The 25973-nt window shown below is 34.9% G+C and overlaps 1 protein-coding gene across 1 annotated transcript in view; it reads left to right on the top strand.

Moving 5' to 3' along the window:
- Positions 1–6006: 6006 nt before the first annotated feature.
- LOC309858324 (ephrin type-A receptor 5) overlaps positions 6007–25973 on the top strand; it is a gene marked incomplete at its 5' end in the record, with an annotated part of 44186 nt that continues 24219 nt past the window's right edge. Inside the window, one exon of the mRNA XM_082751006.1 lies at positions 6007–6670. Coding sequence (XP_082607132.1) covers positions 6007–6670 — 664 coding nt within the window. The remainder of the gene's footprint in view (positions 6671–25973) is intronic.

The following is a 25973-nucleotide window of genomic DNA, read 5'->3' as shown; positions in this document are numbered from 1 at the left end:
AAATGTATAAAGAGTTGTGATGTATACATTTTCTTTTTTGTTTTTAGATCATGTTCATCACACTATTTAGTAGGATATTCCGGTTTTGCTAAAATCATGAACCTCTCTGTGAATGTTTCACTGATATGGTTCTTTTGATTTCCCCTACTTCTTAACAAGTAGAAGAAAGAATTTATTATTTTCTTTCTTCTCATCTATTCTTTTCTTTTTCAAAAAAAAGTATTTCAATATTAAAGAAAAAACTATGAAATTTTTTTAGGGGAAAAATCTCCTTTCTGATATTCATATTTAGTGTTGTAAGCAGATGCTCAATTGCCTATGGTTCCCTGTGAAACTATTCATATAGACTTGAAAGTTTAATTTATGTCTTTTTCGAGTATTTTTATTTCATAAATTGAATTTGAGCCCATGTAATTGACTTCACCTTTATTCATACACAGAAAATTAATTGAGTTATCTCTAGTAATATTTCTGCATCATACTCATGAATTTTAAAGATGTTTTAAGCAACTCAAATGCCTAATCCTCATATTATTGAGAAAATGGAACAAGATTGTTGGTTCAAATTATTTTTGTTGAAAGTTGATAGATTTTGTCATATTTACTTTACTAAAGAACCATAGCTATTAGAAAGATTGAATTTCTGAAGTAGATAACTCATGCTTGTTCTCTGTCTGTCAAATAAGTAAAAACAAAAAACAAAAATTAAAAAAATGTAAGAAAAAGAAAGGGAAAACTTCTTAATTTTATGTAAGCATAGTAGTTTTATAAAATGTTATAGAGACGAGCATTAGTATTGTTTATCATGCATCTGGGGAAAACAAGAAAATAAGCAATTCAGTTATCTTTATTTGACTGTATTTTACCTAATTTTAATCAGTATAGCAACATAGAAAAAAATGACACAAACTAATGAAAATCTTTGCTGTCTTTGAAATACACGAATTTTTATATTGTGTTTCTTTTTTTTTATTATTTTTTGAGATTTTATTTATTTGGGGCACCTGGGTGGCTCAGTGGGTTAAAACCTCTGCCTTCAGCTCAGGTCATCATTCTGGGGTCCTGGGATGGAGCCCCACATCAGGCTCTCTGCTCAGGGGTAATCCTGCCTCTCCCCTTCTCTCTGCCTGCCTCTCTGCCTACTTGTACTCTCTGTGTGTCAAATAAATAAAGAATTTATTTATTTATTTGAGAGAGGGAGAGCACAAGCAGAGGGAGTGGCAGAGAGAGAGGGAGAAGCAGGCTCCCTGTTGAGCAGGGAGCCCAATGCAGCACCATTATGACCTGAGTCAAAGGCAGACCTTTAACAAGCTCAGCTACCCAGGCACCCCTATATTGTATTTCATCTGATTTTTGCATATCAAGCTTCCAAAATTCTAGACTTTAGGTAAACATATTAGGAGGCAATAATTGGAAAGATACACACACGTATACTCACATGCTGCAGATCATAGTAAATGACATTTAATAGTATTTTAAATATAATAGGAAACCTGGAATTAATTTCTTTTTGGAGCCTTTCAAAATGTATTATACAAAATACTATGATATTAAATCACAAATATGAGGTAATTATCCCTACTCAAAGAATCACTTATGTTGTATACAAGGTCTTGCTACAAAGTTATGCTTTGCGCATGTCAGAGTAAAACTGAAAGCAAGTGATTCTTAGCTATATTTTTATATCACTCTGCTAAGCAAAATACCTAAAAAAGTCACAATGTTGTTTGACTGAAATGTGAAATATAGTGCTGCTAGCTCATATGCTATATTCTGAGCTTTTAATTTGTACAGAGTAGTGAAGAAGATTAGTGGGTAAAAAATGAAAAAAGTATATTTTTTAAAAATATTTTTATTTATTTGACAGAGATCACAAGTAGGCAGAGAGAGAGGAGGAAGCAGGCTCCCTGCTGAGCACAGCGGGGGTGGGGGGTGGGGGGGGCTCCATCCCAGGACCCTGAGATCAAACCTGAACCGAAGGCAGAGGCTTTAACCCACAGAGCCACCCAGGTGCCCCGAAAAGATTATTTTAAACGTGGTCAAAATAACACTTAAACTAAGCTATAAATTAAAATTACTAAAATCTATGTTAATGCAATTTAGTTCTATAGGTTAATACACAAAACTGAACTCCAAGTAATTGTATGGATTAGTGAACAAAAGAAAATATCTTAAATGCTTCCAGCTTTTTATTGAAGATTAATTTTCCAAAAAACCCCATGAATTTTTAAACTCTAAATTTTAAATTTATAAAATTTAGACAATTTGCACAACAAAGTTTATCTTTGTGTGAACAAACACAAAACACAAATCATACAATTATTTATTTACCATGTTTGAATTATTGCATATTTTGAATTAGCAGATCTCTGGACTAAAGAGGAATGTGTATATATTTGGTATTAATTCATTCGTATAATATATTGCCCTGTGGTGTCAGACTCTGAGATACAGTAGAGAATAAGGCAACCATGTGTGTACTCCCATATCTATATTTCCGACTCTGTGTGTGTGTGATGTGTGTGTACTTAGAGAAACAGAGATGGGAGGGAGGGAGGAAAAGAGAAAAGAAGGAAAGAAGGAAGGAATTCGTGAGGAAAGAAGCAAGGAAATAGAGAGATAAAGAAAAAAGGTTTACAGCTAGATGATGGCGAGAAAATGTGAATTTCCTTTTGACAGAGTTGGTTAGCAATTGATGGCAGTCAATCAAGGAATCCCACACACAAATACACTATCAAGGACAGAGATGTGCCAACAAGAAGACAGAGGAAGACACAGGCAGATGGAATGCTCAGATGGAAAGAGTTGTCCTCTGTGAGCTTGGGAAAATCTTTCCTTCTGTCTGGTCTTCAATTTCCTCATTTCTAATATGAATGATAAAGCCAGACCTTTGAAGACCCCTTCTAATATTTTCTATGGGGCCTTTAATGACTAGAATAGAGTCTTTGAGTTATGGATGGTTCTGGTTTGGGTAGGAAAAGTTAGTAACCCTAACTTTTGGATGTTTTTCATGATTCACACATGGATATGACAATAAGTCCATTTTGTTTGTCACTGCTCTGATGAATGTGACTGGCTTGCAGTGCCTGGTGAGGCATTGAATTTGAATACAACTTAAGAACTTTCAGTGCCCAGCAGGAAAAGGAGCAAGCCTAAGCATCTGGGGAAGAAATGAAGTGAGCCCAAGCGGACTGTGTAAAACCAGTTCTTTAATCTTAAAGATAAAAGAGTAAGGAGGAAAGCAACAGGGAAAAGCATGGGCTCAGAGGGTGAGCCTTCAGGAGATGCTAGACTTGAAGAAAAGAGAATACCAACCATATTGCATTCAGTGACCACAATTCCAAAATGCCCAGGCACTTTGCTTATGATAATCAAGGAACAGCAAATACTTTATTAAGCCATGGGGTCATAGAAAATCCTACAAAATTGAACTAAGAAGATTACGTTTTCTATCTGTGCCTTCATTAAACTGCTATCATTCCCTTGACATGACGTTTGCAAGAGTGTCTAAGGATATACCTGCCACATTCTTGAGTTCTTGGTGTTACTTTCTTTTCATCCCGCTGTTTCTTCTTCGTCAGTATGATCATTAACTGAGGAAGGCAAGATGTCCACTTTGTATTAAAAAGGAAGTGAACTTGGAAGAATTCAGAGTTGTAGTTCAACTAGTCAATCCAAAATAAATGAAATTTTTTGTCCATGTCTTAACGTATTTGTCTACATGGTAGCAGTTATTCATAGGAAATGTGTATGCATTCCCCAGTTGATTCTCTGAATGGCTTATGGCTATAATTATTTAAATTAAAGTATTTCTGTTCACTCATTAAAAATGGAAAATGTGAGCCTTCATTTATATTTTGGACACTTGAAAAGAAAAATAAATAAAATTTCACCATGATACATTCTAACTTCAAAGAAAATTATAGTTTTTCTTGTCTTAATTGAGAATATTCAGAGAAGTAAGATGTTTATGCACATGCTTTGAAATTATGACCTGAAGCAGTAACTATTAAGCTGTCTTGTCGAGTGCTGCTTGGCTTGCATTTTTAATAATATTTGTGGTACCTTGGACTTTATACAGACAACGACTATGAATTGCTTGCCTTATAATCTCCTTAGAAGATGCTGTTGCTCTGATTCCTTTAACTTCTCCAATTCCTTTCACTTGCTAGCACTGTACTATTGGAATTACGATGCAGAGATAGTTTTTATTTTATAAATGATCTAAGGTCAAGGATTTGAAGTCTGTTTGTGTTTTGTATTGGAAGACTTATAAAATAAAACAGAGATAATGTAGAATTTTTATTTTCCTTTTTTAGAGAAGACATTTTTTGATGCTGTTTCCATGTTATTAATTCAAAAATATATATTTAACTTAAGTTGATCAGTTGTATGATTTTCGGTTAGGTGAGGTATTATTTTGCATGAAATGTTAATAATGGCATTCAGTAACCATTTATAATAAAAAGATTGAGAGCTGGATCACTTCAGGAAGACGATGTGAATAGTTTAGTGACAGACCGCTGAGAGAAAGCTGTTTTGGAAACCTGAAGCTACGTAGAGTTTATGTACATTTTGAGAGAAGACAAAACTGAGATTAAATGAAAGAACTAAGGCTTCACATAACACCATGATGTGAAAGTGGTTAAGATAAAATCTTGATGTCTCTCTCTTGTGAATTTAAGGAACTCAGCAGTTTTCCCTCATTAGCACCTTTTACTTATGTCTGTCTGACGGTAGCTAGAATTTTGAGAGGGACCATCTGAGGTACACGATTTATGTGCATTCCTTGTGACTCCACATTTTTCACATCTGTGTCAGTTGAACAGAATCAAGAAATAATGCTCTACTTAATTTCATGTCTAAAAAGATGAAGTTCTATGAAGTTTATTATAGATAATAAACTCCAATAAACCGCATGCTGGATTTATTGGAAGTCAGTATGATTTCATTGATTCCTGTGTTTTAGGGTCATTTTAAAAGACTTAAAACTATGTATACTTTCGTACACATAGGTTCTTTATGAATCTTTAAATAACTTCTTAAATTATAATAATAATGTCTTTATGGAGAATAAAAATTTGTTTCTATACTTTCAGAAAGTGATTATGGTACATCAGAAGTCTTAAAACTGGAATACTTTATTGGAAAAGAGCTAAGCCTAGCTCTCTCTGACCAAATATTTTGGAAGTTATATAAACCATACTTAATTTTTTTCTGTACCTTGTTTATATTCAGAACTTGTAAGGTCACTCTGTGTGAAATAATGGGTTGGTAAAAATAATTAATGCATTCCCAAAAGCTCAGGACTCAAATGCCAAAGCTATTCATATATAATTTTAATCTCTATTTTATATCGTTCTCTAGGTATATGTTTTATAGATACACTTATGAATAAACATTTAGCAATCCAATTTGCAAAAGAATCCCAAACAGATTGGGTCAGTGAAATAAGCATCTACTATTGCTTTTAAACTAATGAATTTTCTTGCAAGTATTATTACATTGATGTGTTATTTATAACATGCCAGAATTAAGTAAATGTGAATTCACATTTTACATTTTTTCTCCCTTCTTTTTCATATTTACTGCTTTTTTCTGCTGTTGTCTTTTAAAAAATGGACTTCTTTTTTTCTATCACACTTTATCTACTCTGTTAGTATACATACTTAACTTTCTTCCAAATATAGCTAATTTCCTCTCACTGCTCCTTTGTGTTAACCGCACCCACATTCAATTTACTTCTACCTTTTCTCTGAAATACATGCATTTTTTTTTTAACATCAAATTCATTTGTGTTAACTTTTGAGTTAGTGGAGGCAAAGAATAATGTTCTATTAATTTACTTAATTTAAAAAGGTATTTAAAAAAATTCTCATTGTAGAGCTCCTTTTCCCAATACCATAGATTAAGGCTGCAGAAATTTTTATATATAAAATAGTTTTCTATGATAATTTTTGTTAGTTATTTTCTAAATACTATATAATTGTCTTTCTATTTATACAGTGGGAAGAGATTGGTGAAGTTGATGAAAATTATGCCCCTATCCACACATACCAAGTATGCAAAGTTATGGAACAGAATCAGAATAACTGGCTTTTGACCAGTTGGATTTCCAACGAAGGTGCTTCCAGAATCTTTATAGAACTCAAGTTTACACTGCGGGACTGCAACAGTCTTCCTGGAGGACTGGGAACCTGTAAGGAAACGTTTAACATGTATTACTTCGAATCGGATGATGAGAACGGGAGAAACATCAAGGAAAACCAGTACATCAAAATTGATACTATCGCAGCCGATGAAAGCTTTACAGAGCTTGATCTTGGTGACCGGGTTATGAAACTGAATACAGAGGTCAGAGATGTAGGACCTCTAACCAAAAAGGGATTTTATCTTGCGTTTCAAGATGTGGGTGCTTGCATTGCTCTGGTGTCTGTGCGTGTGTACTATAAAAAATGCCCTTCGGTGGTAAGACACTTGGCTGTGTTCCCCGACACAATCACTGGAGCTGATTCTTCGCAATTGCTTGAAGTGTCGGGCTCCTGTGTCAACCACTCTGTGACAGACGAACCACCCAAAATGCACTGCAGTGCCGAAGGGGAGTGGCTGGTGCCCATCGGGAAATGCATGTGCAAGGCAGGATATGAAGAGAAAAATGGCACCTGTCAAGGTAAGAATTTGCCTGCAGACGTGCAGGAGCTGTCCACTTCAGTTGGATCATGTGTGTCTATTTCCTCCAGTGATTATGGACAGGTGACCTTTTGCTTTGCTAATTTATGGAGATTATTTCTCCTCAAGTTTGATTTCTCTCCGAATTTTAAAATTTCTGGCAACGGTCAAAGATTTAATGTAATATTTTGATGGATATACATAATTAATGTTCAGAGAGTGTCTTACTTGCAGTGCAGTATTTTATATTCATTTAGCTTTCGGGAGTTTTATTTTTGAGAAACTCAAACCAAAGGAATTTTTTCTTTGTATGAAGAAAAAAAACTGTCTGCTGCTCTAGTGCTATTTTCTCTCCATAAAGAGAAAATAGTGTACCCTTACCTTGCTATATAAAATTCAAATGCAAATGTTAGATGAGACTTGTTTGGTATGCTTTTGACTGCCTTTAAAAAAATTCTTCAGAAATAAGTTCGACCATATGAACTCCGTATGAAAATGCTTGTCAGCTGACAGTACTTAGCTTACTGTGTTGTTTACCTATAATTGCTATTACATGTTTGCTTTTTAAAACTTACATGGCAATATTGAATGCATAATAAGTAGTACCCAAGAAAATAGCTTTGGAGATAGAGCCAATACAAAAAACAAAACAAAAACAAAAACAAAAACAAAAAAAAACCCATGTTATTTCAAAGCAATTTATACATTTATACTTGGGGATTTTTTTTTTCTGTTTTAATTTTTGTTTCAAATTGAAACTTGATCATTTGTATTTCCCTTTTCATTTGAAAATACCCTCATTTTGCCCACAGCATAGTAAGTTAAACTTAGATATTTAACAGTGGTTTTTTGGAATAGGTTAATGCTTTATGTCAAAATGAAGAACCACATATGAAGAAGAAAATATTTTTACTTAAAAAAAAATCATTCATCCTTATGAACCTGAGCTTGTTTTCACCATGCTGTGCACATGCTAAATAGGCAAGGAGAGTTACTGTTCACTGAAGAGAAAACTAAATGCGGAGAAGTCCGTAATACCACCTGGTAGCTTCAGGTGCATTTTTTTTTTTTTCTGAATCCGTTATATTATATGAATCAACTTGCTCATGTTCATTCAGGCCTACTATAGATTGATTATAGATTCAGGGAATCAAAACTAGGAAAATGATCAGTAAATAATATTGACTTTACTTAATTATTTCTCCCTAGACATATATTGCACCATCTTTAAAATTATTTTTCAGCATCAGCTTTTATTTTATATTCCTTCAATATCATCTACAATTAAATTTATGGTCATCTTTTCATTTAGTCTACAACTCTCTATATTTTTGTATATGTATATACACATATATAAAGTTCTATTAAGTCAAAATTATGTTTTGTCAATTATTTTAAACTTTTCAGGGAAGTGAATTATTTTTCATTTCGGACTGGATTTAAAGAAAAATTCTAACATTATCTTAACTTTTCTTCTTGAACAGTGCCTTTTAGTGTAAGGTGAAGATATATGTAATTGTAGAATTAGAAGCAGAAGATTAACTATAATCTGTTGAACACATTTCATTATTTCATCTAAAATATTTACAATATAAATCTTACTATTTCTAAAGTTTTGTTTACCAGCATTATAAAGCAAATGCTCTATTTGATTATTTATGTCATTTAAGAGATTGGTATGTGGTCACTTTAGGTCAAAACAAAGTGAAATTTGTCTTTATCCAAATGGACAGAGGGTATGAAAGATCTCTGCATTTATAGAACACAATTTTTTATTGTTGCGGGGATTAAAAGGTTCTGTGCATTCTTATCATGAGAGCATCTTGGGGAAGTAGTGTTCTGACAGAATGTGTCTTAGTCCAGATACTCAGTTGCTTACCTTTCTCTTCTCATACTTTTAATAACTGAGGAGTGGAAACCTAACTGAGAGGCAGTGGGGTGTTCCACACAATGCAGTCTATATAAATGGTATCTCCCTACCTCCAAATACAGAAACTTTGCTTTAAATATAATGAATGACTTTATATAATAATATGTTGATTTTTGAGTCATGTGAACATATGCCTTTACAGAAATGCAAATCTTGTTGTTACACACACCATCCTTCTCGGCCTCCACTTCACCCCCACCACAAACTTTAAATACTTCAGTGGTTTCCTTTAAGATAAATTTTTACAATAGCTTAAGATTTTGCTTGATTTTGCTCTAGACACATCTTAAGCTTTGCTTCCTCCTCTTCCTGTGCACTAGTCACGCTGGCTTTCTTTCTCTTTCTCAAAAGCTCACTTTTGTGATTCTGTTTCCTTGCCCTGAAACATTCTTCTACCAATTCATGCCTGATTAACTCATACTAATCCTTCAAATTTATCATCCAACAACTCTTCTTCAGGGAAGCTATCCCTGAGTCTTTAAGATCAGACCTTTCTATTATTTACCTGCAAGATATATAAGTAAATAATAATAGAGAGCCCTTTAGAGTTATGATTTTGCATCTTTTTGTTGATTTATTGTTTGATTAATGACTCTCTTCACCCCCAATCGATCACATGGTCCTTGATGACAGCGGTGGTGAATGTTATCTTAAGGAATGAGCGGGAAATCAAAAGGCAAGAAGTAGAAAAATGAATCAAAAGAGAGAGTAGAATGGGCAAAAGTGTAAAAGAATATTGTGCTTTAATTTCGCAGTAGTCCTTCCTTATCTGAGGGGGTTACGTTACAAGATCCCCAGGGATGCCTGAAATTGCACATACTACCAAACCCTATAAACACTATGCTTGTTCTTATGCAACGGTCTAATGTATAAATGAGGCACAGTAAGAGATCAAGAATAAATAATAAAATGTAACTACTCTACACTATAATAAAAGTTATGTGAATGAGGTCTCTCACTCTCTGTCAAAATGTCCTGTATTGTGCTTACCTTTCTTGGGATGATGGGAGACGATAGCATGCCTATAGGTTGAGGTGAAGTGAGGGTACTGACGTAGGCACGGTGACCTATCATTTGGCTACTGTTAACCGTCTGAGGATATGGCAGGAGGTTCTTCTGTTTCTCTTCTGGAGTTGACAGCAGGTAACTGAAACTGCCAGAAACTAAAGCGTAGATAAGGGGAAACTACTGTATTCATGTGTTTTTTAACTTTAAAATCATCTGTAGAAAGTCTCTTTGGTCACAGAATTGACAAACGTGCCTCTGAAACCAGTCACTTCTTAGTCCTAAGATTCTCAGGCTGAATTTTCAAGTTCTTTGTGTTAAATCATACATGGTTGGTGTATGATATATTAACTGTTACGGAGACCGTCTTCGTGATCTAGACTTCAGAACAGCACGTCCTGAAATGTTTTTATAATATACTCTTATTATATATTGACATTTAATGACCGTTTCTTTGATAATCAAAATATGTTGGGGTTTCATTAAAGGTAGGATTGTATAAAGAAGTTGAAATTTGAGTAAATCCATTGTAATGATTATCACATGTTCATATTTACTTTATTAGGATTTGGCCAGGTAGTTGCTGTCAGATCATGCTCAAGTGACCTGATACACGTTCATCATTGAGTTGACCCAAGGTCTTTTAGAGACTAAACATTCAGGATACAGAAAGCTGGGCTGCTCATTAACATATGGTTTCAACCCAGAAGACAATCAAGAAGTGATTCAGAAGTCCTTATCCATTTAGCAATTCATCATCTATCATCTTTGCTTCATGTCCCCTTATTTTACTTCCTTTAAGAGAAATTGACTATCCTGTAATAACCTGGTTTTAATGAGGTAGTGGAATACTCTGGTTTCTGTTACATTGACTTAAATTATAGAATGCATTTATTTTTCTATGGCTTATTTATATGCCCAAATTTTCAATAATAAACTGTTTTAAGTATACAAATTTATTTCTTTGAAATCTTTTTATTTTCAGAAACTAATAATGTATTAAATCCATTTCTACAAATATGTTTTCCTACTTGTTATTTATTATTATTTCTGATGAAATTCATGCTGTTTTTTTCCCTTAAGAGTCATATGATTTTTTTTTTCTTTTTGAGTACGAAATTATTAGCAAAAACACATTTTGGAAGTTTTTGCTTTTTATTGAAGTGAATGTGTTTGACAGAAGTAATTGAGTTCGCATGAATCAAATGTTGCCTGCTGAGTTCTCTTGTGATTATGTTGCTGACTTACTCAGATGCAAGGCAAGACCACTAATCTTCATCAGTTGCTAGTGGAATGAAGTAGTAATTTGAAATTACCCCTAGATAATTATAGTTTCACTTATATCAAATGGAGGAAAGAGATTTAGATTGTGGGTCACTGCCAAAACCAGTCAGAGTGAAGAAGGTATATAGTGCATGCTAAAATACAGGGTAAGCGAGGTTACATGCCAAGGGCTGTGGAAAAAAGCACTTATTAATTGTCCAACTGGGAGATGATTGCCTAGCAAGGAAAATGTAGTGAAAATACTGAGCTCAAGAAAAACCTTGATTCAGAAATAGTACAGATACTGCAGGGAGTAGTATGTCGATCATTCATACTTCTGGTGCATATTTATGATTGAGACAAAATTGACTGGAAATATAGTGTATTAGGTACTTGTGTAATTATGCATTGGAGAGCCTAGTTATTTTTAATTAGGCACATTACCAAAGAACATCAAAGGGGTTGAACTTTTGGTTCTATTTGGTATGCTCTTTTATGCAACAAAAGGAAACTAATTTTAATTTCAAATTTTAACAAAAGTTAGTAATTATGAAAGTACAGGGTGTCAGTGGTGCATGTGTGTGTGTCTCCTGCTTCGGAGAACCATCACCAAGACAATTAAGTGGTTAAATCACTTCATCCATTTGCAGGTATTATGCATGAAAGTCATAAAATAGATTTTTTTCTTTTAACTCCTCCTTAATGTTTTGGATTAGTTCTGTTGCAGTTTTAAAGCATACCTTGCATTCATTTTTGCTTTTGCTTTTTTTTTTTCCCCCTAAATCAAGGTTTCTTAACACTGGTACTTTTAATATATTTTGTTGGGCAATGGGGTGATCATGAAACCTGATTGATTTAACTTGGATATCGTGGGGAATATGCTACTTTTGAGAGGCATCATAATTTAGTGGTTTGAGCACAAATCTATATTCTGGCCAGAATGCCTGGATTCCAATCCTGCCTCTTGACATTTATCAACTCTACATCCCTGTGTTAATTATTGAATTATTGAATCTCCCAATACCTTTCTTTCTCCATCTCTAACTAAGTCATAGCAATGCCATGAGACGATATATGGAAATTGCTTACTGCCTAACGCACTGTATTTATTCAATGAACATTAGCTACTCCTTATATCGCTCTTTAAAATAAAATGTATTTACAGGAGTATGTGTCTATCTATTATAAAATACAGGGTGGTTTTGGGTTAAAAAATCCTCTTTTTTTCAGATAGATATCATCTTCTTGAGCTGTATCATTTATCAAAGGATAATCCTACATTTGTATTTATGGGGGTAATCAAAACTAAGCAAATATACTAGAACTGCCTTTATAAAGAAGACTTGCTCTCCCAGGAGGTATTATCACTCCTTCTTTAAGGTCTGATTATACTGGGCACTGTATCCACGTATATAATTCCTGTATCCCAGAAATGCAGACACATAGGTATACAAACATACATATAGATCTACACTAACAAATTATGAGAGCTGCTTATAGCAGTACGAGTGTGCCAGTTTAGATAGGACAGGAAGAAAATATTTCTCTGAAAAGGTGATGTTTAACATAGATATAGAAGGGGAAAAAAGCCATGTTAAGCGATTAAGGAACAGCTTTTAACACAGAGGAAGCTTTCAGTGCAGAGATCTATTATATTATATTAATCAATTTTGTGTATATCTCTTTACTTTCTAAAATTCTATTTTAAAACGTATTTGCATAGTAAAATTAGGGTAATAAAAGAGCTTCAATTCCTGAAATTACCTGCTAAGTCTATACATACACATATTACTCTATCTTAAGGATACAGAATTCCTAATAATATCTGTGTTCAAACACAGGCATATCAAACGTAAAACCATTATTTTGGAGTAGTATTGTGGGTGGCTTCTTGTAAGTTATTACACTCATTGAAAGATGAAAGGTTTTTCTTTTTTAAAAATTTAGTGTTTCTTTGGGGGTGCCTGTGTGGCTCAGTGGGTAAAGCTTCTGCCTTCAGCTCAGGTCATGATCTCAGGGTCATGGGATGGAGCCCCCGCACTGGGCTCTCTGCTCAGCGGGGAGCCTGCTTCCTCCTCTCTCTCTGCCTGCCTCTCTGCCTACATGTGATCTCTGTCTGTCAAATAAATAAATAAAATCTTAAAAAAAAAATTTAGTATTTCTTCGATCCAACAGTGACTGAATCTTCACATAGGTGACCACAGTCACACCTTTATGAAATGGAAGACTGAGATTCGAACTGAGGCCTGCATCATCTTTTTTTGTTTGTTTTTTAAGATTTTATTTATCTATTTGACAGACAAAGATCACAAGTAGGTAGAGAGGCAGGCGGAGAGAGAGGAGGAAGCAAGCTCTCCGCCAAGCAGAGCCCAATGTGGGGCTCGATCCCAGGACCCCGGGATCATGACCTGAGCTGAAGACAGAGGCTTTAACCCACTGAGCCACCCAGGCGCCCCGAGGCCTGAATCATCTTAAATCCTTAATTTACTACACACAAAAACAGGTGATTTTACAGTTCACTTTTAAGATTTTAGTTTACTTAAGGATTTTATGAAAGGGTTGGCGACTTCGTTTCTTACCAATTGCATTCATTTTTTTTTTTTTTTTTTTTTTTTTTTTACTTTTTACTCTTGAAAGTCTGAGAGCAGACACAGAGATGTTTGCTGAATTACATTCTGTGAGTTTTAAACATCAAATTTCTCTGTACACACAACTTTTCCTATGAAAGCCATACTGATTTGTGTTATCAGACTTCCTTCTTTTATGAGTGAGAAAATAGGAGTGCAAATCAAGATTCAAACTTTGTCCAGTGAAGCAAAATATTTATCCTCATCACTTGGGGTATTTGTCAAGGTATTTCACTATTTATGCCATTTTAGAATGATTACACATTGATTATATCTTTATCTCCTCCTCCAGATGTTCCTTAATATTGTTTTTGATGTAGATTATAGTTCTATAACTTTTGACAGTATTAAATCTAATGATAACATTTTCTTTTTTTTTTTTTAAACTTCTTCTAATTACATCATCTTAGGAATCCCATACTTACTGTTTTTTTCTACTGCTATAATAAATAGGCAATATTGGAAAATTAGGGGAAAAATCAAACCACAAAAAAGTAGAGAAAAAAGTATAAATGGTACCCATGTCCTAATCACTCCAGTTTATGAATTACCTATTCATTTTGGGGTTGCTTCTCTTTTTTCATTGACTTGGAGGAGTTCCTCACATGACTTAGCATTTCCTCTCAGGAAGTTTTATTGGGACCAAGTTTTATCTAAGTCTGCTATTCTCAACGACTGTAGTGCAATGCAATAATATAAATCATAGACTTGCGGGGCGCTGCAACAGTAGATTCTGATCCATTGTGGGGTACTGGCCCGGATGTCACCTTTTTTATTTTATTTTTTCTTCCTTTTTTTGTTTTTTGTTTTTGTTTTTGTTTTTTTAAACCCCCTGGGTCATGGTAATGTGCAGCCAGGATTGAGAAAGATTGTGATATTTAGCATTAAGATGGTTTGGGGTGGCTGATGTAGATTTACACACCAAAAGTTTACCCGGGGAAGGCCACAGATTTCTATTCTTGATAATTAATTTCTTCTCCCCATCAAGAGGTCGTGCACACAGAAGCCTCTTCAGCGGTCCTTGTGCACATGCGCAGTGTTTTACCCCTGTGATCTTTTGAGAGTGTCCAGCTAGCGCTTCAAGGTTTCAGGCTTCCTGAAGGGGTCCCCGCTTAACAAAAGGCTGTGGCTCTTTTTCTTGGACCCTGGAGCATTAAAATCCAAGTCTCTGGGTTTTGCACACCCCACCTCAGGCCACCTGGCCTGCAGAGCAGCAGGATCCGCTTGAGCTCAGCAAATCATGCTTTAGCTCCCTTTTGTTTGCATGCCTTGTGGTCTGCTTGTCCCAGACTTTGAAAAACATATAATACTTTTTTTTTTTTATCATTCCCCTACTTTAAAACAAAACATTCAAAAATTTACCCCAGTCTTTGTTCCGTTTAATTAGGCATTTCTAGGTATTTGTAGCTCGATCATTTTTCAGGTTTTCCTTTCCCTTTTCACAGTTTAGACTGCGGGTTAGAATTGAATATTTAACTTTAGATTCTTCATTCTAATACTGTACTTTGTACAGTATATAAACATGTTTAATTAGAATAATTGATTTGTAGTTTGTTGAAAGACCCGCGGATCCCCTTACCCAAGAATCCAACACTGCCACTGGATGCAATCAGCAAGAGGTTCTTTATTGTTACGCAGGCGCCTGCGGGTGGTCAGCAGCTCCTGCTAGCTGAGCACACCTGGCTGGGGTGGTGCAGGATTTTTATAGACAGGTGCAAACAAGTTTTGGGTGGGGCGCAACTGATTGGTGGACAGTTAGAACTTTTGAAAAAGGCATACGTGGAGTTTGCTGATTGGCTTTGGGGACCCGCTCCCGCGGAAGAGAGAGGCGGGAAGGGGGAACAAGAAGGGGGAAGGTAGGAATGCCATCATGGCATCTTCTATTATTTCTATAAGCGAAACAGTTACAGAAGGGCAAAAGAGCAATTAGTCACGCAATTAATAACCTAATCTACGCCTAAAAGCCAGCGGTTCACAGAAAAGCAAACAAGCGGTTAGTTATCCTATCTATCTTCCAGGGGAGGGGACTTTCCAGGGCAGGGGTCTTTCATTGTAATCACATACGACATCAATGATCCCAAATTAAAAGGATGATTTCTTTTTAGGACCGTATTTCTATTACAATAATATGTTAAATGTTTTGTGCCCTAGCTGTATAAATTTATTTAGTGCACCTTCTTATGAATCTGCCTTGAAAAATCTACTTCACCATTTTTAAGGGTTTTGCATAGAACACGAACTCTCTAGGTAACTAAGAGGAAGCTTACCCTGTAGCTATCAATCTATCTAATTGATGTATTCATGTATATCTAGTTTCTGCTCCTTACAGGGGAAAACACAAGGAGGCTGTTTACCCAAACTGTATAATGTATTGCCTTTCAGTTTCACTTATACATTAGTCTAGAAGGACATGGCAATTATTATAAAGCAGGAAGGCATGGAGCAACTAGCCCTGGCATAGTTTTTTCTACAAAGTGTATCATCCACTAATTGTAATGGTAAAAATCTGAATTCTAAGCTATCCATGATATCATGACTGGTTTTTATTACATGAAAAATTCTTTTGTATCCTTTATCATTTCTGGTTATGGATATGGGTCACATCTTGCCTTCTAGTATTTTATTCTCTTTGGTGTTTAAATGTTTTGTCTGCGTTTAAGGCTGGCCAGTAGGAATTGCTGTGGAAGAACAGAAGTGATCTGTTGATATGTTTTGATCTTTTCTGAGCTTGAAGATACCCTGCTCATTTGAGTGCTGTTAAGGTATAGTTTAAAAAAGAAAAGGAAAAAAAGGAAGGAAGAGCCACAGTTTGGGGGAAGCAACAATTAGAGCAAATGATAATTTGACTGATGGATAACTCCATCTCTTTGATGGAATTGTTAGCAGGAATCAGACTTGGAGAATGAATGCTTCCAAAGTTCCTGCTGTGTGATTGTGAAGGAGAATAACACACTACTCCATATGCATAAGGGCTTTGCCTCTGATGAATTCAAAGCACTTTGAAAGGATTCCATTAGGACATTTCCTAAATTATGGGTGGGACTATCAGATTTTTTTTTTCCATTTTATGGATCGGAAAGTGATGTGATGTGATCACACCAAGGGTTTCCAGTGTTCTCCTCGTGCCTCCCTTCCCCAAACTCTACTTCTAGTTTTACACCATACATTAAAAAGCAACGTTAATTTCTTTCTCCTATGAAGGTTTTCTGTTACTCACTTACTCCCGGTATCTTTCAATGCTAAAAGCTTCTTTTTTTAGAACCAGACTGACCTGTATTATTTATTTATTTAAAATTCGCTTTAGAAGGTTTTGTGTGTCATCGGTTGTTGCTCTCTTGGTTCAAGCATGATTTAATATGTCAACCCTGGTTTGCTTAACTGTGCTTGATTGTCTTCCATACTTTACATAGAACTAGGCGGTCTCCTTTCAAGCATGTTGCTGCCCAGATAAATGAAATGTCACAACAGTGAGTCCTCCTCGCTTTGTGACAGCAGCAGCTTTCTTTGACACAGCCAGCGGTTGCAAAGAGGGCCTGGTGGAGGAATTTAGAAAGTAATCATAGGGCCAACTTAACTCAGGTCAGTTCCTGTTCAGACCCACATAGACAGGAGTAATAATAGATAATGCCCTTAAACTTGGGGGGAACTTCACTCCTCAGGTGAAAATGAAGTTAAAACCAAAATAGGAAAATTTTCCCACAACAGACACAAGGAAAACATCTATTAGCAGTTTTTCAAAATAATACTCAGGGAGAGCACTTTGTTTTTAGAGGTTCATTTCTCTCCTGCTTTGTTGTCCGGCCAGAGATGTTACTATTCTCGGTATATATTTGAAACTAATCCACAGGAAAAAAAAAATTTTTTTCTTCACCATCTCCTACAATAAAAGTATGTTTATGATTTCAAAACCCAGATTAGATTTTAAAGATTGGAGGCTCATGAAGCTTAGTATCTGGCAAACAGAAAATCCTCAAGACATGCTGTTTAGCTTTAAAAGTAAAAAGCAATTTCAATGAGAGATAACCTTAGACAAAGGTTCTGGAGTTTGCTTTTGTTTTTGTCATTTGTTCTAACATGTATTGGTGTTGCTACCACTGCCCAGGGATGGTGACCTACCCTCCTAGGACATATGGACTATTGAGAAGTGAGGGTTCGGTCTGCAACGGGTCCACAACTCAGGTCAGGGCCTTAAAGACTGAGGAGATTTTTGAGTGTGTTTGTATGAGTAAGTGTGAAAATTTTTATCTCACTTTAAGGCAGAAATAAACCGGACCGACTGGGCATGTTGAAAGTAATTAAATAAATATTACAGGATGCGGAGTCCATGAATAACAAACTCTGTACAGGGACTGAAGAAAGAAGAAAGTTGCCTTTTAGGAAGCACACAGACAAATATCTGAGTTTTGGAAGAAATCTGATGAAGGTGAAAGTTTTAATCAAGGGCATCCTGTGTCTTCCACGAAAAGAGTGGTCTGAGTATCTCCATGATCAGATCTCAGGAGAACTTGTTATTATCATCTGAAGTTAGAAGAGAATGGAATTAAAGTTGAGGAGAAAAGGAACTTGTTCCTCGAAAATACAAAAGTGGGACAAAGGGAATACTTTGACTTTCAAGTGAGTGTCAAAGCTAGAACTAGAAATAATAGGGATCCCAAAAAATAAGATCTAAGATTCTGAACAGCAGAATTATTAGGATACCTTCAATGGAATGGGAAAGCATGAGGAAATGTTGGTATCATTGCAAAGACGTACTATATGCCAGTACGGTTCAATATCTTACTCACTTTCTTCTAAGCTGACAACATACTGTGAGCAATAGTTTCTAGAGCAACTGAAACTCAGGTTAATTTTCTTTTCTTTCCTTCCTTCCTTCCTTCCTTCCTTTTTTTTTTTTTTTTTTTTTAAGATTTTATTTATTTACGGGCGCCTGGGTGGCTCAGTGGGTTAAGCCGCTGCCTTCAGCTCAGGTCATGATCTCAGGGTCCTGGGATCGAGTCCCGCATCAGGCTCTCTGCTCAGCGGGGAGCCTGCTTCCCTCTCTCTCTCTCTCTGCCTGCCTCTCTGCCTACTTGTGGTCTCTCTCTGTCAAATAAATAAAAATTTTAAAAAAAAGATTTTATTTATTTATTTGAGAGAGAGAGAAAGATGGAGAGAGACAGTAGGAGCAGGAGAGGCAGAGTGAAAGGAATCAGACTCCCCACTTAGCAGGAAGCCAGATGCCAGGCTCCATCCCATGACTTGGGGATCATGATCTAAGCTAAAGGCAGGCACTTAACCTACTGAGCCACCCAGGTGCCCCGATTTTCTTAAGATCACTCAAACTAAAACTAGAAAGTGGCAAACTGACATTTTGACGCAGGTGTGCCTGTTTCAAAATCTGTACCTTTCCACTATATTGTGTGTTATCCATGACAAATAATTAAGTTCCACTTACTTGTGTCACCTTGATTCAGATCACCTATGTGCTTAGTCTGTTGTCTGTGTCAGCTGCCCTATATTGCACACAGAAACAGTGACGCCCCAGAGAGACCTAGGGGCCACCATCATCATCTGGAAGAAATTCTTGTTCCTTAATCAGACCTCAAAACTGAAGAAGTAGAAAGGCCATTTGAGGTGGATAGAACGGAGGAATCACATAGGGTCAGGAGAATGGAAGACACAGAAGGCAAGACCGAGTAAGCAAAGCATGAGTGCGAAGACCATGTTGGGATTCTGAGGGACGTGCCCTGAACAGTAGAAGCCCGTAATTGGGCTACACAAGTGCACAAGTACACAACTGGGAATTGAACCAGAAGGTACCATGTTTTCTATGCAGACGTTCATGTGGGAGGAGAAATACCAACTTTTGAAATAAACCCCATGTACATGTTGTGTTTGAAAGAAAGCGTGGATCAATGAGTTAAGATCTCACAATCCATTTCTGACTTTTTTGCTTTGTGCATTCTTGTGTACATAAACTTCTTTGCCTTGCTTGTCTTCTCCTATAAATAGTATAGAGGCTTTTAAAAATATGTTTTAGCGTTGGCGTACTGAAGTGTCATTTTACTCAAGTTTTGTTTTGTTGGTTTTGCTTTGTTTGGGTATGTGGTACGGAAGAAAAAAGGCTGGACTATGTAATGTGAGTGCGGAGACTTCTCAAGATTCAGGCTTGGAAACCCCCTTGAGAACACCGTCTGGGCCTCCTGGACCCGTTGGATCTTCAGATTCTCATCTCCACAGTAAAGAGACTAAATGATTCTTCATCTCCTGCCCATCCTGATCTCCTACTGTGAGCAGGGGTGATGTTTCTGCCTGGAAGAGACTTCCATTTTGAAGTGTTTTCACATCCGTCTTGATTCAGAGAAGTTGGAAAGGGACAGGATCCGAAACAAAACAAAAGAAATTTAAAGCAAAAGAAGGAGCGAACAGACCTCCATAAACAAAACCGTACAATTAAAATAATCTTCATTTTTCTTTTGACTGATCTAAATTAAACAATCAGCCTGATTATAATGGCAAACATCTTTACGCTCTAATGGATAAAACAGAACTGTTACAGGGGGAGAAAAAGGGAGGGGCGCACCTGCGTGGCTCAGTCATTAAGCGTCTGCCTTTGATTTCACTCAGGTCAGGATCCCAGGGTCCTGGGATCGAGCCCCGCATCAGTCTCCCTCCTCTGCGGGAAGCCTGTTTCTCCCTCCCCTCTCCCCCTGCTTGTATTCCCTCTCTTGCTGTCTCTCTGTCAAATACATTTTTAAAAATCTTTAAAAATAAGTTCATATCCATGTATTATTAGACCCAGCTACATGCCAAGTATATGGAAAACAATTCAGTTCTGACAGTAACCCTGCCAGATATATATAGTTTCTATTTTATATTTGAGGAAATTGAGGCTGATCTAGATTAAATATGACTTCTAAGAATCTCACGTTAGTAGTTAGCTTCAAATACAATTTTGTTTGGCTTCAGTGTATATTAACTTTGAGAAAAAAAAACATACTGGCTGTCCTAAGTCACCAGAAGTGGCCACATTTTATTTTTTAATTAAGACTGAGAGGAAACCCAATTATTAGAGTTATGTAGGGAACAAACGACAAATGTAGAGAAGATTGTAGCCCTGATGTGAAGAAAAATAGTAACTGAGACTTTTATTTTAAATAACAATTGTTATTTGATCTAAAATTATTTACATTCAAATAATTCCTATAATTATTCCTATAATAATTCCTATAATTATTAGGAAAATACATAAATAGAACTAATTCTACTTAGATATATACTTTTAGTAATACTTAAAGAATCATAACCAGAATGAAGATTGTATAATTATCACATAACTTGGATGTGATTTACTTTTGGTGGGAAAAATTATATTAAATCAGGTACAGTTATAGAAAACTGCTAATGTCTGACCACTTTGAAAGTACAAAGAAGTAGTTTCCTATGATCTAAAATAATATTAGTATATTAATAATATTCCCTCATTGTTTACATCATGAAAGTAATCTAGGAATTGAAGAAATATGACTGGAAACAAATCCCCTAGACTGGAACCACTCCATCTTTCTCTCTTACTCCTTCTCTCCCTTTTTCTCTTCTTTCCTCTTTTCTGTCTTTGTTTTTGGAAAGCACTAGTTTCATCTTCCAAAGATGATAACTTTCAGATTTGCCAGTATATCTCAAGTAAAATAAAAATGCTTGAGGTCTTTTCTTTTTTTTTTAGTTTTAGAATTACAAATATTTTTTCATGATAAGGTCTAAAAAGGAAGAGAAATGTGTCCCTGGCTGCTATAGAAAAATATATGTTCTTTTTCTCTATTTTGTCCAAACACTTTCTAATTCATAACATAGTTTTTAAGTGCTTTTTAGAACTTTTAGATTTATAACAACTAATACAACAAAATGGTCCATATTTTCTGAATGGAAAGGACAGACACAAACCAAATGTAACTGCTTTCCACTAAACCTCACATTTCTCTATTTTTTTTTTTTTCCAATGAAGTCTGACTTGCTTTGGTCTCAGAGACGAAAAGATTTGTCTTTTTATTTATATTCTGTCGTTTTAGCGTCTTTACTGCTAAGGGAATATATCCTATTTAAACGCAGGTAAGTACTGAGTATTTTAGCTCTTACGGTTAATTAAAACACACCTGACACATATTTTTACTCATGAAGGTGGTATTTGACCTTGAAAAACTCTGAAGGCCAACTCCCAGATAAGATTCAAAACCAGGTTGTTGTTGTTGTTATTTTTTTTTTTTTCTCTCTTTTCTTTTCTCCAGTTCTTAATTATTCTTGTCTAGAGTCACTTTGGTCTTTTACTGTTTTGATTACTTCTACTTATATCCTCTCTTAATTTGTTTCTTCCCTTCCTTTATTATAAATTTCTGTTATATGTTAATCCCTTCAATTAAATGTCTACTTTTTGAGAAACACTTAATTCCCAAGAAAAAATTATTTTTGAGATTGTTATTTCTTTTAAGACTCTTTCTTTCAAAAGGGGACACTTGGTTCTGTTTATTTAGAACCAACAGACATAGAAGGATGCTGTTAGGATTATATAAAGACCTAGTTTGATTCATAAATACTCGTTAAATGCTTTAATTATACTATTTAAGCTATTGTTTGTGTATTTTTAAGTTTAAAAATAATATTTCAAATCCTTATTTCTAAAAGAGTCTTGAATTTGTACAATGAATTCATTTGTACAATGAATTCATTTTGTTCTATCATTAGAGATAAGGATTCAAAGGTATTGATGATAATATTAATATTAATAATAATTATTATGACAACATGCCTAATATTTCTGTATCTAGTTCTCTGTACCACACTCTTCTAAGCACTGCATATTTATTATATAATTTGGCCTTCACAGAAACACACACAAAATGCTATGAATCAAGTATAGCTTTTAAGTTTTACAGAGACTTTGTGTAACAGGAGCACAGTCAGTAGTTGTGAAGTCACATAAAAGCCTAGGCTATTTGTTTGAGAATCTTTTCTTACCTACAGTATCTACTGACAATGGAGAGACCAGCACACACTTTTATAAGCATTTCTTTTGTCCTCTCTACAAGATTTTCCTCAATTTTCCCATAAAGAGATAGCCAGTGAAAAAAGAAAAAAGACACTGAATGTGTAATTATATGAGTGATAAATAATTATGTCAGTAGACTTCATAACAATATTCTCATAGGATGTTCTTTTGATTAAAAATCTCTAGAATACTTGGCTCTTGATACTTTTTTCGTATAAAGAGAGTAATTCAAATTTAGGGATTTATATATTTACACATATATAAACTCTGTAAAAATAAACACAATTGCCTACAAACTAAGATAGCAGTATTTTTATTCGGAAGTGTATAATTAAAAGTAGTAGATAGAAACCCTTTCCTACTAGACACTGTTTCTGCTCACACTCAGCTCCTCCTGTTTCCTCTGCTACTTTTAAACATGCAACAGAGAAAAGGCTCATGTGTGTAGGTGTACTTTGTCACATTTGAGCATTTTTTGGAGCAGACATGGGAGCTATGTCATGTTATGCAAAAATCTAAAAATATCTTTATCATCAAGCTTTTACAGGAGACTTTTTTAGAAATAAGGATTTGAAATATTATTTTTAAACTTAAAAATACACAAACAATAGCTTAAATAGTATAATTAAAGCATTAAAGGTTGGCATTTTTAATTGAAGATAATTTACCTCTTCTTAGGCATCACTATGTCCCTCCAATAGTGATTTCGTCACAAAAGGGAAACGCATTATATTTTGAATAAATTGATAGGTGTTTATGCTGGAAGAAAATAGTCCCTTCAGCTTCTAGATAGACCTTGTCCATTTAATTCATTTTATTATTTTAAGAGAAAGAGGAAAATTCTTAGTTCCGTGAGTAGAAAGATTGGATATAAACTATAGGGATTTACTGTGTACAGTTGGAGTGATCATATATTGATTTTCCCCAAATTAATATGTATTGTTAATATGTTATATAATTTATTTATAATTACTATATATTTATGCATATTTAACATATTTTACTTATACGTGGCATATATTATATACATTGCAAATACGTGATATTTCTATTTCATTTTTCATTATTTTCATAATTTCATCATTTTATGTTAAAAACAAGAAGTATATTTTTCTCATTTAACAAATAAAATTTTACAGTCTGAAGGGTGATAACCACGAGCCATAGGGAAAAGTGCTGGACCACATTCAAATTAGCCTTATTGTTCTATAATATCTTACTGGAGTACAAGGTTAATTAGTACCATAGGCAATATGCATTATTCATCACTGCAATCAGGCTTTTATTCTGCTGGGTTTTTATCGACTGCAAATTGTTGTTCTTCTCATAACAAAACCTTGATAAACTATTGTCATATTTAATTTTACTGAAATATATTGGTGATACATACATTAGTTCTTATACTATAAATATTCTGAAGATGCCATGCTATCCTGTCTAGAAAAGAAGACAGTAAGATTAAAAACTAATGTCTTCTACTGTAAGAGGACATAAACTTTCAAGACAATGAACATAAATTATTGTTCCCTATAGTAGATTTTTTTAACTTTTAGTTCATTTTCTCTGTATTCTATAGAAAAAGCTTTAATAATATTATGGTGGCACTAATTTCTCATTAGATATTTATTTTAACATACATTTCCTTATATATTTATAAAATTATTAATTTTCTCTCTCAATAGAATATAAACTACCTGATACCAAAGCATGTGGAACAAATATCAACCTATACCTTAAACATATTTTTAAGTGAATTCAATAACCATGTGTGTACAATTGCAAGTAAGAATATATGTCTGTTGACCAAGTGTTACATGACTTCTATTATAAAATTAAGACCAGGGAATGAACATCCTTGTCTCAATTCTTGTTTCTGTATGTCCCCTTCTCTGACATAAAGGAGACAAAAATAGAAGAAAGGAAGAAAAGAAATAACCACAGAGGACAACATAGAAATGATTATCTATTATGTAATCCAAAGTTGTAGAATCAAAACATGGTCATATAGCATGAGTCCCAATTCTCATTTTTCTTAGTTCTACACCACTGCAACCTGAATTTTCAGTAGATATAGGTAAATTAATAAATTTCTCCTTTTCTTGTATTTCTTAGACGTCAGATCATTAAGATAAACCACAAATAGCACAGATGCAAGTCATTTCCAAGAGATGTTGAAATGCAGTTTTAACTTTTTCTCTTTTATCAGGGACTATACAAGTTACTTTCATAGATAGCTTTGTAACATTCACTTATCTAGAGATCAGTTATCAAAAAATTTGGGACTGCAACAAGACACTTCAGTTTATTGCTTTTTTTGATAATTTGTCCATAAATAAATTCTTTTTTCTCCTAGGTATGATTAGGGGAAAGTTTTGAGATTCTTTTCTTTTGTTTCGCAATCACAAGTCACTTCTGATATTTAAGCAACAGTGATTTAGTCTTTGACTTCCAAAGAAGAGAATATTATTTATCTAATGTATAGCTTTCCACCTAATTTAGTTAAATCTAAAATTTAAAATGTAAAGTTGTACAAGGTATAGTTAAAAATACCTATGCCCCTGGTGTAGCCTGAGAATAGAAATGTAATCTGAAAAATAAGCCTTAAATTGTTCGCCTTGTGGAAACTTCTACACTGAGTTAACATGTTACCACAACTGAACCAGGAAGAAATAGAAAGCCTGAATAGACTCATAACCAGTAAGGAGATTGAAACAGTCATTAAAAATCTCCAAACAAACAAAAGCCCAGGGCCAGACAGCTTCCCGGGGGAATTCTACCAAACATTTAAAGAAGAACTAATTCCTCTTCTCCTGAAACTGTTCCAAAAAATAGAAATGGAAGGAAAGCTTCCAAACTCATTTTATGAGGCCAGCATCACCTTCATCCCAAAACCAGACAAGGGTCCCATCAAAAAAGAGAGCTATAGACCAATATCCTTGATGAACACAGAGGCGAAAATTCTCACCAAAATACTAGCCAATAGGATTCAACAGTACATTAAAAGGATTATTCACCACGACCAAGTGGGATTTATTCCAAGGCTGCAAGGTTGGTTCAACATCCGCAAATCAATCAATGTGATACAACACATCAATAAAAGAAAGAACAAGAACCATATGATACTCTCAATAGATGCTGAAAAAGCATTTGACAAAGTACAGCATCCCTTCCTGATCAAAACTCTTCAAAGTGTAGGGATAGAGGGCACATACCTCAATATTATCAAAGCCATTTATGAAAAACCCACCACAAATATCATTCTCAATGGAGAAAAACTGAAAGCTTTTCCGCTAAGGTCAGGAACACAGCAGGGATGTCCATTATCACCACTGCTATTCAACATAGTACTAGAGGTCCTAGCCTCAGCAATCAGACAACAAAAGGAAATTAAAGGCATCCAAATAGGCAAAGAAGAAGTCAAACTATCACTCTTCACAGATGAGGAAAACCCAAAAGACCC

This window comes from Mustela nivalis (assembly GCF_964662115.1).
Source record: "Mustela nivalis genome assembly, contig: HAP1_SCAFFOLD_2185, whole genome shotgun sequence".
Taxonomy (NCBI): domain Eukaryota; kingdom Metazoa; phylum Chordata; class Mammalia; order Carnivora; family Mustelidae; genus Mustela; species Mustela nivalis.
Note: the sequence above shows the minus strand (reverse complement) of the source record. Positions and strands in the feature narration are given on the sequence as shown.